The 12,362-nt window shown below is 35.2% G+C and overlaps 2 protein-coding genes across 2 annotated transcripts; one reads left to right on the top strand and one right to left on the bottom strand.

Moving 5' to 3' along the window:
• Positions 1–389: 389 nt before the first annotated feature.
• LOC149956659 (uncharacterized) lies at positions 390–2,756 on the bottom strand. The gene has a single exon (XM_090166909.1). The coding sequence runs from the start codon at positions 2,754–2,756 to the stop codon at positions 390–392; it is 2,367 nt and encodes a 788-aa protein (XP_090023035.1).
• A 5,961-nt stretch (positions 2,757–8,717) lies between these two features.
• Positions 8,718–11,475, top strand: LOC149956658 (insulin-like peptide 4). Its single transcript, XM_090164746.1, has 3 exons — positions 8,718–8,780; positions 9,727–9,946; positions 11,241–11,475. The coding sequence occupies exons 1-3, from the start codon at positions 8,778–8,780 to the stop codon at positions 11,420–11,422; spliced, it is 405 nt and encodes a 134-aa protein (XP_090020872.1). The 5' UTR covers positions 8,718–8,777; the 3' UTR covers positions 11,423–11,475.
• The last annotated feature ends 887 nt before the right edge of the window (positions 11,476–12,362 follow it).

Here is a 12,362-nt window from a genome sequence, read left to right as displayed (position 1 = left end):
TTGGTATGAGACGTTTAACTTGAAATGTTGTAGACGCAGGCACCATCTTTGTATTCGGATAGAAGCGATTGATCGTGGATTGTTTATGATGGTAACTAAAGGTTTATGGTCGGTTAAAACGGTGAACGGAGCTCCAGAAACATATAGACGAAAATGTTCGCACGCGAAAACAATCGCCAGAGCTTCTCGTTCGATTTGCGAGTAACGCTGTTCGGTTTGTGTTAATGATCGACTAGCGAAAGCGATGATGGTTTCTTGTCCGGTTTGACCGCATTGGGTGAGCATGGCGCCAAGCCCAACCGGACTGGCGTCGACCATAATGATTGTGTTCTTTTTAGGATCGAAGAAGCTGAGCGTGGTAGTTGATTTGATACTCGTTTTTATCTTGTTCAGAGTTTGTTCGTGAACATTAGTCCAGATAAATGGTTCTTTTTTTTTGTTAGTTGGCGAAGTGGTTCTGTTATAGTTGAATAGTTGGGTATAAATTTTGCAGTGTAGTTTGCTAGTCCCAAGAAACTTCGTAATTCAGTTATGTTCTTTGGCGATGGCAGTCGTTCGAGAGCTTCGATCTTTTTGGGGTCGGGTTTCAACCCTTCGCTGGAGAAAACGTGTCCAAAGAAAAGAAGTGTTTGTTTTCCGAATTCACACTTGTTTTTGTTGAGAGTAATTCCTGATTCGCTGATTTTTCGTAGGGTTCGCTCAAGCTTGTCGAGTAGATCACCTGTGTGTCTTCCCCCAATGATGATATCATCGCTTGTATTGATGGTGTTTGGAATATCTTGGATCACGTGTTCGATTACTTTCTGAAATAGTTCCGCTGCGGAGCTAATTCCAAAATTAAGTCGTTTGTATCGGAAGTTTCCCAAATGGGTGACGAACGTGGTGATGTCTCTGGACTCGTGATCTAATTCCAGCTGATGATATCCTTTATTCAAGTCTAAATGGGCGAATACCGTCATGCCGGACATCTTTTGAGCGATATCGTCGATTGTCGGTGTGAGATGACGCGATCTTTTGATGGTGCGATTTGGTTGGCGCATATCCACACACAATCGAATGCTGCTCGGGTTTTCCTTTTTTGGTATTATTACAGGTGGCGATAACCAAGATGTTGGTCCTACAGCTGGCTCGATGATGTCGTGTTGTAACAAATAGTCAATTTCTTGTTTGACTTGCTCGCGGTAGTGAAATGGAATTCTCGGATTGTTTATCGTTACTGGTGGGATCGTTTTATCGATGAATAAGTGGGCTTGATAATTTTTTAGCTTTCCAACGCCCTCGAAGATGCTCGGAAATTTGGCGAGTACCGCATCGTACGGATTTGCATCGTGTAGGACTGAAGTGATATTTGGAAAGAAACCTAAATATGATAGTGTGTGATATCCCAAGATTGGGTAAGCTGTTTTAGTGTGGTGGAGTACATGGAAGGGCGCTTGAATCGTTTGGCCGTTGTAGGTGATCGTTGCTAAGAATTTACCTAGAAGAGGTAGAGGATCTCGAGATGCAAAAGTGTATACCTTTACATCCGACGTCGTTAGGTTTGGTTTGGGTGATAGCTTTATGTAGGTTTCGTTGTCCAAGATATTGATAGACGATCCAGAATCGAGCAGGATATTCACGTTTGTACCATTGACATTGATCGTTTTCGTTGGTCGTTGACTTTGTGTTGAGTTTACAGTAGACAAATCTTGATTATTACGTTTAGTGATAGAATTGATAATCATGATCCCTTCTTGACATTCATCCATCTGATCATCTTCGTCACTGTCCAACTCATTTTCGTCAGTTTCTGTTGTCGCCACGATCTGATTGTTGTCTCGAGTCTGCCGGTTTTTGCTGTTGCAGCATTTCTCGAAGTGTCCCAATTTTTTACACCAGTTGCAGGTAGCGTTATACGCAGGACAAAGAGGTCTGTCTTGTCCTCGATGTGGTCGCTGTTGTCCACAGTGATAGCACGCATGTTGTTGTGATTGGGGTACGTTGGTGTGAGATTCATATCGGTGATTTGGTGATTGATAACGTTGGTGATATGGTCGCTGATATTGTGGTAGAACCCGTGTGTTGGTTGAATTTGATCTATTCGATTGATTTGATTGACCTGGTTGATTTTGTGAGTGAAGCCGAATTTCTTTGTTGCGAAAGGTATTCGGGGTATGTCGTGTAGCGTCGACTGATGGTCCTTGTCCTAGGTTGTGGGACTGACCTTCGATGGTCTTTGCTTGTTGATCTGCAATTTCATACGATTGTGCAAGAATGAGTAACTCGTTGAGCGTCATTGCTGGGTCTCTAAGCGCTTTACGGCGAAGAGAGGCGGAGCGACAAGTTTGCACGATGTGTAGAAAAATTTCTTGTTCCATGTTTGCAAATTGAGAGGTCGAAGCTAAGATTCGGAGACGGGTCTGATAGTCGGCTATCATTTCACCTTCATTGTGTGTCGCTTGTCGAAACTTGAATATTTCGAAAGCCTGATTACGTTGGGGTAAAAAATGGTTATTGAGAGCGGCAACGATTTCCTCAAAGACGTCAAGGGCGTTCGCTCCTGCTGGCACTGGTGGGATGATTATAGTTTGAGCAATGTCTTCCAGTTCTTCTCCTCCGTAAAACAATAGCAGGGCTTTCTTTCTTACGGCATTATTGATGTCAAAGGCTGTAAAATATCGGCGGAGACGGTTCCCGTACCTTTCCCAACGTACGGACAATGATTCCCTGTCTTCAGAGACGATGAAAGGTGGAAAATTCGGATTGGCGATGGCCATGGTTGGATAGATATTGATAAAGACTTGATAAAGTTGATAGGTGTTGATTGTTGATGAAGTTGTGGGTTATTTAACTCTCCGTCGCCATTATAATATTCTCGATGATGGTTTTCTTTATACGAATTTCCGTTCTAATTTGATGTTAGGCTTAGCGTATTTTTATGAGTTGCAAATTAAACCGTCGTTCCTTATTTTAAAACAATTATTTATTTACTACTTTTAAAACGTGGCGCGCGCTTACAGATGCCGCGTGTGCTTTTTTTATCTTTTTAAAATATATATATTTTTGAGGATATTACAGCCGTCATCTCTATTTAAAATTAACGAATTCGATTTTCGTTTTTTAACTATTTCCAACGATTCTCTTATGTTTAATTTTATGTAATGGTCAGTTTTATATATTATTTTTATTTTGTCAAAATATGGTTGGTGTCCAGTTTTGGCAACGTGTTCAGCAAGTGCTGACGTTAAAACCTTTTGGTTGCGAACGGCTAATCTGTGTTCATTAATTCTGAATTTAAGGTTACGTTTAGTTTGACCAATGAGGTTAGAAACCAATTTGTTAATTGGTTTGTAAATAGGTTTCATGTCGGCTTTACTGAACGCGTTGCCGATGGCGTTAGATATATTCGAATAAGGTAAAATTACACAGTTCTTAGTTTTAAACTCTTTTTTCAGTCTAGTGTTTATATCAATTAAGTTTCTGTGTAAAATGAGATCTATACCTCTATTTAAAATGGACACGTCGTAACCTCTGTTATTGGCAATCGATTTAATTAAAGCAATTTCATGATTACGAGTATATGTGGTAGAGCATATTTTTGCTGCGCGGTCAATAAAAAAGTAAAAAGAACTAAGTTTTTGATTATTTGGATGGTTCGATCGAGCGTGTGGCGGCATACAGACTGAAAAAGGTTTACGATATACATTTGTTTTTATGGTAGCATTAGATTTAGTAATAATTATATCTAAAAACGGAATAGAGTTGTTTATTTCAGTTTCAAGTGTAAATTGTAGGGCGGCGTCTAGTGAATTTAAATAATTTGAGAAAATATGCAGGTTAGATTTTCCGTGTCGCCACAATGCTAAGATGTCATCAACATACCGTTTCCAAAAGTCAATTAAAAATGGGGAATTAAGTAGCGCGATTGATTCTAGTTTATTTACATAGATGTCACATAAGAGGGGGCTAAGTGACGAGCCCATTGCCAGACCCAAAATTTGGATGTACATTCTTTTATTCGCTTTGAAGAAGGGATTATTCACGCACAGTTCAACGAGAGTTAAAGTATCTTCAATTTCAAGGGGGTTAATGTTGTCATCTACAAGTCTTTGTCTGAAGACTTCTAACGCGTTAGGTACAGGTACGCTAGTAAACAACGAAACGACATCGAAGGACACGAATATGTCATCTTCTTTAAGTTCTAATTTTCTGAGTTCAGAGATTAATTCACTTGAATTGTTAAGTGAATATTTATGCTCGATTGATAAATAACTAAATTTTTTAACAATAAATTTTGCGATAGGTTGTGCTGATGAGTTAACGTTTTCAACGATTGGTCTGAATTTTAATGTAGGTTTGTGGATCTTGGGTAGAATATACATTCTGGGGGCTGAATGATGTGATTTAATTAAGCGTTTGCATTCATGTTCCGTTAATGAATGGCATTGCTTAATAGTTTTTTTTTGACTTTATCGTGAAAGCTATTAGTAGGGTCTTTCTTTATTTCATTGTAAGTTTTATTGTCACTAAGGAGGTCATTGAGTCCAGCTTCGTAATCTTTTCGATCTAATATAACTATGCAACCTCCTTTATCTGCACGGGTGATTAAAATGTCTTTATTATTCTTCAAGTCGGTTAGCGCGCGTTGTTCCGATTTTGATAAATTAGGTTTTAATTTTATACCGTTTTTTAGTGTGTTTTTTTACAATTATTGCGTAAGATCGATTTTTGATTGTTAGGTATTTTATTTAACCCTACTTCAATTTCTGTAATTAGTTCTTCTTTCGGAAAGTTTTTTGGGGTTATTGCAAAGTTAAGGCCTAGTTCTAACACGGATATTTGCTCGCTAGTGGGTACGTAGCTGGACTTATTAATGATTTTAGGGTTATTTAAAAGACATAATTGTTCTGGTAAAAGTTCTGGTTCACTAGTTGTCCTAGTTTGTAATTGCGAGATGGTAAGACTGTCTAATTTTCTGTCTAGCTCTCTACACTCGGATAAATTTTTGATGCACAAATTTGTAAATAAATTATTATCATACCATAGGTGTTGGTAGGTGTCAGTGTCGAACGTTGGTTTTTGTTGGTAGAATTGTAGATGAAGTTTGTAGACTTGACTCTCAAGGATTGCTATGTCCCGTCGTTTTCTTTGAATGGTAGTAGTTGTAGTCTTACTGCGGCAATGTAGTTGTCTGCTCTGAAGTTTCTAATATTGCATTTAACGTTGATGAAGTTGGGGATCACTTTAAGTCTTTTGCAAGTGACTAAAAAACCTAATTGTGAAAGCTGTCTAAATAGCTTATATCGCATACGCCAGAATCTGTTTGCCGTAATTCCCGTGTGCGGATACATAATAATAAGATTTAAATTCTAAAAATTTAAATTAACGGCACTTGTACATTAAAATAGAATAAAAAAGGAAGAAAAAGCCACTATGTGTACAAAAATTATAGTTTATTTAAACTAGACGACTAGTTTCGCTACCCGTTCGGGAGCTTCCTCAGGTCTGACCGCTGGGCCGCGTTATACATCCATTTATAACTTTCACAATTCAAGGTTACAAAAATTTTTTTCCGAAAATTAAAAAATTAAACAAATTACAAAAACACTCGACAATTTATACCAGAGATAGTTAATTCTGTAGACAAAAGTAAATAAAAGTTAATAAGTGTAAATATAACTAAACGTATACAAAAAATTATTTAAACACTGTCATGGCTTAATCAATCCACATTGCCGCAATGAGGCTACCGGGGCCGTTATAATATTCTCGATGATGGTTTTCTTTATACGAATTTCCGTTCTAATTTGATGTTAGGCTTAGCGTATTTTTATGAGTTGCAAATTAAACCGTCGTTCCTTATTTTAAAACAATTATTTATTTACTACTTTTAAAACGTGGCGCGCGCTTACAGATGCCGCGTGTGCTTTTTTTATCTTTTTAAAATATATATATTTTTGAGGATATTACAGCCGTCATCTCTATTTAAAATTAACGAATTCGATTTTCGTTTTTTAACTATTTCCAACGATTCTCTTATGTTTAATTTTATGTAATGGTCAGTTTTATATATTATTTTTAAAATAAAAATAATATATAAAACTGACCATTACATGACGGCCCCGGTAGCCTCATTGCGGCAATGTGGATTGATTAAGCCATGACAGTGTTTAAATAATTTTTTGTATACGTTTAGTTATATTTACACTTATTAACTTTCATTTACTTTTGTCTACAGAATTAACTATCTCTTGTATAAATTGTCGAGTGTTTTTTTTATTTTTTTATTTTTAATTTTTTAATTTTCAGAAACAAAATTTTGTAACCTTGAATTGTGAAAGTTATAAATGGATGTATAACGCGGCCCAGCGGTCAGACCTGAGGAAGCTCCCGAACGGGTAGCGAAACTAGTCGTCTAGTTTAAATAAACTAAAATTTTTGTGCATATAGAGGCTTTTTCTTCCTTTTTTATTCTATTTTAATGTACAAGTGCCGTTAATTTAAATTTTTAGAATTTAAATCTTATTATAAATATAAACGATACGCCCATTTAATTTTATCTCGATCGTGATACCCATTCGGGCCCCGGGGACCCTTAAATTTGGGAAACGTATTTCTTGGAAACTGCTGAGACCACATCTGTAAATAATACGTCGATTCGTGAGTATAAAATTTTCTCGATAGTGATGCCTATTGGGGCACTGGAGGGCCCATACATTTGGCCGATGTGGTACTAATATTACGTTTGGGCCCATTTTTTAAGTATGAATGTGAAACCCTATTCATTTATACACACTTTTGTATACTATTAAATATATAAATTTATATTTATATAATTTATAATCTTAATTTTTCATTAATATAAAATTTTGAATTTGGCCAAATTAAAAAAAAATACTCTATTGTAGACTACTTAGAAAACTTCAAATTAAATGATACTTTTCTTGCTGCAACTGGGTGTAAATAAAATCTACTTTCTAACTAAAACCAAATGTAATAGTCGGTGAAACAAAGTCTCTAGAAATAAAATGGATTTAATGGTTCCAAGATCAGATTACTTCATTAAGTTAGCTTTCAGCTAGAGCTTACTTCATCTCGTACCAATTAAGAGTGTACCAGATAGTTGGTTTCATAACTCAACGATTTGGCATTTTAACCAGGGACAAAACTACCGGTACTATTACAATATTATATGAAATTAGGTGCCAAAAGCCTTGGTGAGACGTCTCCTAAAGCGTTTCCTTAAATGAGAGGTTAAAGGGAAAAGGTCACGCTATAACCAGTTAGATATCCCTATAGCCCATTAAAAACTAAAATTTATGGCGAAAACCGAATCAAAAAATATTGAGTGGTTAATTTTTAATAAAATAAAGAAATTTCGGGAAATCGAAAAGCGCGCGTCTGCCGCGACACCTGGTGAGAAGTCGGTGAGACAGAAAAACAACGTAAAAGCGCGGGCTGCTGAAGACGCAAAAAATTGTTTTGCACCTTCGGCGCGTTCCAGTTATAAGAGACTTAAGCCTAAATTGCGCGATTTTAAAAGTTAGGATAGTTCGCAAATCGCTCATAAGGGGTTAGGGGCGCTGGCGGTGGCCCCTAAGATGGTGGCGAAAATTCAAACCCAAACACCTGGCGTTATTTGTCGTTTCAACTTTTTTGGCCAAAAGCTATTTTTCAAGACAAAAAAAGGTACGTGCTAGTATATTGAACGTCTAGTTAATCTTTTGATACGGAAATAAGGCCATATTTGGAAATCTTGGCCGTTCCCCATTATGCTTTCATAATTCGGTTTCTTTTGAAAATTGTTTGAAATATCTTCTGGCTTTTTATGCATTATAGTTCCTTTGTTCCGTTAATTATTATCATAAGTTACATAATAGTAAAAAAATAGCACTAAAAAATCTCGCGAAATCATAGTTGGTCGTGGAGTGATTACGTAATCGAAATATTAATTTTAACATTTTACATTTTAGATTTTATATCAAATTTATATTTTCAAAATGCATTGTGGCATTGTAGAAATTTTATCACACCTTGATTTAAACTACAATGTCCTAGCGATTAAACGGGTTAGGAGCTTAAGCAATGAGTATATAAAATTAAAGATCTTTGTTAAACAAAAATTAAATATAGAGCGTAAAATCTGCTTTCATATAAAGCTACGCTTTTCAAAGGAATTTTGAAATCTGTCCAAAAAGACCGATATTTATTTGCTTTTTGAAGTAATTTTAGTGATTTCAACAACAATTTTAAATATTCTAAGCACGCGATTCCATCGAATCTAAAACCGTCAATTAAATTCCGTTCTCAAACCTTTCGACACACACACTTGCTCCAGATTCTTATTTGTAGTAAACACATAAATCAATAAAGTTTCAGTACATGATTGACTTAATAAAAAGAATTAGTGGCAAAAACAAACGTTCTTCTTTTTCTTTTGGCTGTTATTTTCCGAGCACTGGATGTAGTCACTACATCCCTTTGCGATCACGAGTGGCTTAAGCTGTAATGTAAGTGACACTTCCTTTTACCAGAAAACTGCAGTTCTGTGTGGATTGTACGAGAGAGAGAGAGAGAGAGAGAGAGAGAAAGTGCCAGTGCGTGGTTAATCCCCAGGATTTTGATATGACTCAGTGATGTTTGGGGAACCTATTTTAAAAAGGGATTAACAACGGTACTAAGTATATATAAACTGTGGACTGCACAACAAGTTGTTTCATTCAATCGTTCTCATACTGTGGAGTTGGCGTTTGCTCCTTCTGTCGCTGATATTCAACAGTTTCAATCTTAAAAGAGGAATGGTAAGTAATATCGCTTCATAAGCATGTCCGTAGATCAATAATTATGTACATAAGGGTGCCATTGAATTGAAATTTCTAGTGATAGCTTTGTGTGGAGTGATGGTTCCAAAAAGATAAGCCCAAAATTGGGCACATAAAAATTTTACTTAGATTGAAAATTACAATCGAAAATGTACTATATTTGTTTAAATTATAATGAATGAAATTCAACTTCTTCGGGGTTGGATGGAAATTATTTCATCTAAAGAGCATTGATTGATTTAACTGGATATGTCTTGAATCCAGTTGAATAAAAATTTGGATATTAGATCAAGTCGTTTTTAAAAGATGACAACGCAAATCCATGGTTATTCAAAATTATTGCACATTTTAATTTTAAAGCATTTCTATTTGGAAGACCATAAAATTTTTGAATCGCGGAAAATTTGTCGGTTTTAATGAAATGTTGATTTTGTGGTCAGATGGCTCTGGTTTGACATATTCTTGAAATCACTTTTCTATGCTTCTTTGATCTTAACTGAAACTGTTACAAACTGCGGCAAGTAAAAATTATAACTATTGTAAAGAACTTGTTACCTCGAGTTCTTTTCAGAGCCACAAAACGCTCTGAACATAATATTCTTCGTTTTTCTTTAGAAATCTTTTAAAAAATTAGGAAAATAAACACAATTCAATATTCGTTTTTTACTCCGAATTTTCTGAAGGTGGCACTACCCAACATTAGGCGGCTTTCTCACTTCAATATAATAACGGCGCGCGACGCACTCTCGGCGGATAGTTCCTATTAATAAGTGACACCCAACGTGTGACGCACGCCGTTGTTAAAAAACAAGTGAGAAACCAGCCCATTGTTGGCTAGCGCCATCTACATTTATAGAATTTGGCACGACCAGGTTTGTTTTTTAAATTCTGAGATAACTTTCATTATTTTACTTGTCAAATGTAGATGCTGCGGCTCGTGTTCTTCTTCTGTAACTTGTGGGTAGCTCTTAATTACTGCGTTTCGATGCCAAACTCAGACTCTAGCAACGATAGATTTGTCCTCCAGAAAATTACCAAAAGACAACGAATCTGCGGTTCGGATTTGGCGGATGCCCTCAGTATGGTCTGCGACGGAGTCTTCAGAAAAAGAAATTCGCCATCGAGCGACGAAAACTACTCCAGTGGTCAGTGATCTTTTCATTTTAAGGGTGCGGAGTCTTTTACAAATAAACCGCTGGACACGAATCTAGATGGGGCGTTTTAGTTCTCAGAACGCCTCATCGTTTTTAGCGCCACGGTGTCCCATATGGGAACGATTTCCACCCAAATATTGAACGGCTTTAGGTTTAATATCTTTAGCTCGCCGTCGAAAGTTTTTACGCAGGAATAGTTTCACCTTTCTCTCAGAATGCACGCTGACTAGCGATGAAATTTAAAAAATGTGGTTTTTGCTTATGAATCAGACCTACTACTTTATTCATCCAAGACGAAATGAAGACTTGTTTTAGGTACTATGAAGAAAATAAAGTTGAAATCTGTTAAAAGCTTTTCTCCTATTTTCATAATATTATAGTATGAAACATAAGGTTTCATTGAATAACTGTAAAAATGTTTCAATTTAATGTCTTTTAAAACTAAAATTATCAAAAATGTTTCAATTTAATGTCTTTTAAAACTAAAATTACCAAAAATTTTTCAATTTAATGTCTTTTAAAACTAAAATTACCAAAAACGTTTCAATTTAATGTCTTTTAAAACTAAAATTACCAAAAATGTTTCAATTTAATGTCTTTTAAAACTAAAATTACCAAAAATGTTTCAATTTAATGTCTTTTAAAAATAAAATAACCATTTCAGATAAATATCTTTTAAAGCTATGATTACCATTTCAATTAAATGTCTTTTAAAACTTTAATTGCTATTTCAATTTAATGTCTTTTAAAACTAGAACACCATTTCAATTTTATATATTTTAAAGCTATAATTACCATTTCAATCTAATGTGTTTTAAAACTTTAATTGCTATTTCAATTTAATGTCTTTCAAATCTATAAATACCATATCAGTTTAATGTATTTGAAATCTATAATCACCATCTCAATCTTATGTTTTTAAGACTATAAATACATTTTCAATTTTATTAATTTTAAAACTTTAATTACCATTTCAATTTTATGTCCTTAAGAACAATAATTATCATTTCAATTTAATGTCTTATAAAACTGTAGTAACCATTTCGATTTAATGTCTTTTAATATATAATTACCATTTCAGTTTATTATTTTATAGATCTTTAATTCCCACTTCAATTTAATTGCTTCAATTTTATGTCTTCGAAAACTATAATTACCCTTTCAATTTAATGTCTTCGAAAACTATAGTTCCAATATCAATTTAATGTGATTTAAAACTATAATTTTCATTTTAGTTCGGTAATGATAAATGGATTTAATAATATTTTTTTTTCGGTTTCCATAGATTTTCCATCCAACATGTATTTTATCTTAAGAAACATGGGATCATATTCGGATAATGATTTTCCCGCTTCCAAGTCGTCGTCTTCCGTTCTGGAGCGAGTGGCCAGACAAGTCAGTGACGAGTGCTGTAAGCAGCAATGCACTTATGGGAAACTTCTGTCTTACTGCGGTACCAAAGAATAGCATTCTGTATATAATTTTTGTTCAATAATTCATGAATAAAACAGATAAATGACCTCGATGTTGACATATTTATCTTTGGCGGTGTTCCCAGGGCAGGACTAAGAGATCCTGGGCATTTACTCTTATCCCTGGAACTAGGCTGTGCCTGAATTTCCCTGATTCAGCGTAGAGGTCTGAGCTCTACGGTTATATTACTAAATAAAAGCTCTTAACAATCGTCGACTAAATATGCGATAATTATGCAACATTTCGATTTAAGGCTGCGTCCGTAAACTGCCAGGCAGAAATTTTGGTAATTTAAAACATAATCTTCTAGCTAGGAATTTCGAATACAGAAATTACGGTCACTGGAGGGCCCCTTAAAAGGATGGGCCCCTAGGCCACGACCTAGGTTGGCCTAGGCGGAAATACGACACTGGGTGTTCCTAAGACCAAGAATGTATTGAAGTTACTAAGAATATTTCAGCATAGCATTAACCCCTGGTACCATCATCACAGCTTTTCTGGAGAAAGTTCTTCTGTGTTTATTGGGCATTCAAAGTCATATCATATAGCAAACTTGAATGGGAAAGCAGACGAATTTAAGCTACAAAGGCTGCGAGGATGGGAATCAGAATCCATCTCTACAAACCTCTATAAAGCGGTTTATAGAATGTTAGTAGAGATATTGTGAAAACGGTCTTTAAAATATATAGTAAAGATTTCATAAATTGTCTTTAGGAAATGGGTTACTTTACTTAAAATCGTTTTTAGAATATACAGGGTGTTTTTTTATCTCGAAAAAGTGATTTTTTTCAAAAACTATGTTTTCTAGAAAATTGAAATTTGCACTGTACATTATACGTGCCGGGGGACACTTTCTACCAAAATTGCATCTAAATCGAAAAAATATTTTCACGTTTTTTGAAAATTTAAATTTTAACCGCTAGGTGCTATAAGA

This window comes from Leiobunum rupestre, chromosome 2 (genome assembly GCF_980474605.1).
Source record: "Leiobunum rupestre chromosome 2, qqLeiRupe1.1.hap1, whole genome shotgun sequence".
NCBI classification, from domain to species: Eukaryota; Metazoa; Arthropoda; class Arachnida; order Opiliones; family Sclerosomatidae; genus Leiobunum; species Leiobunum rupestre.
The sequence above is the reverse complement of the archived record's forward strand: the minus strand, read 5'-3'. Positions and strand labels throughout refer to the sequence as shown.

Coding starts and splice junctions, on each gene's coding strand:
- LOC149956659 (XM_090166909.1), bottom strand. CDS start 2,756: ATGGCCATCGCCAATCCGAATTTTCCACCTTTCATCGTCTCTGAAGAC.
- LOC149956658 (XM_090164746.1), top strand. Junction 9,947..11,240: donor CGACGAAAACTACTCCAGTG/GTCAGTGATCTT, acceptor CGGTTTCCATAG/ATTTTCCATCCAACATGTAT.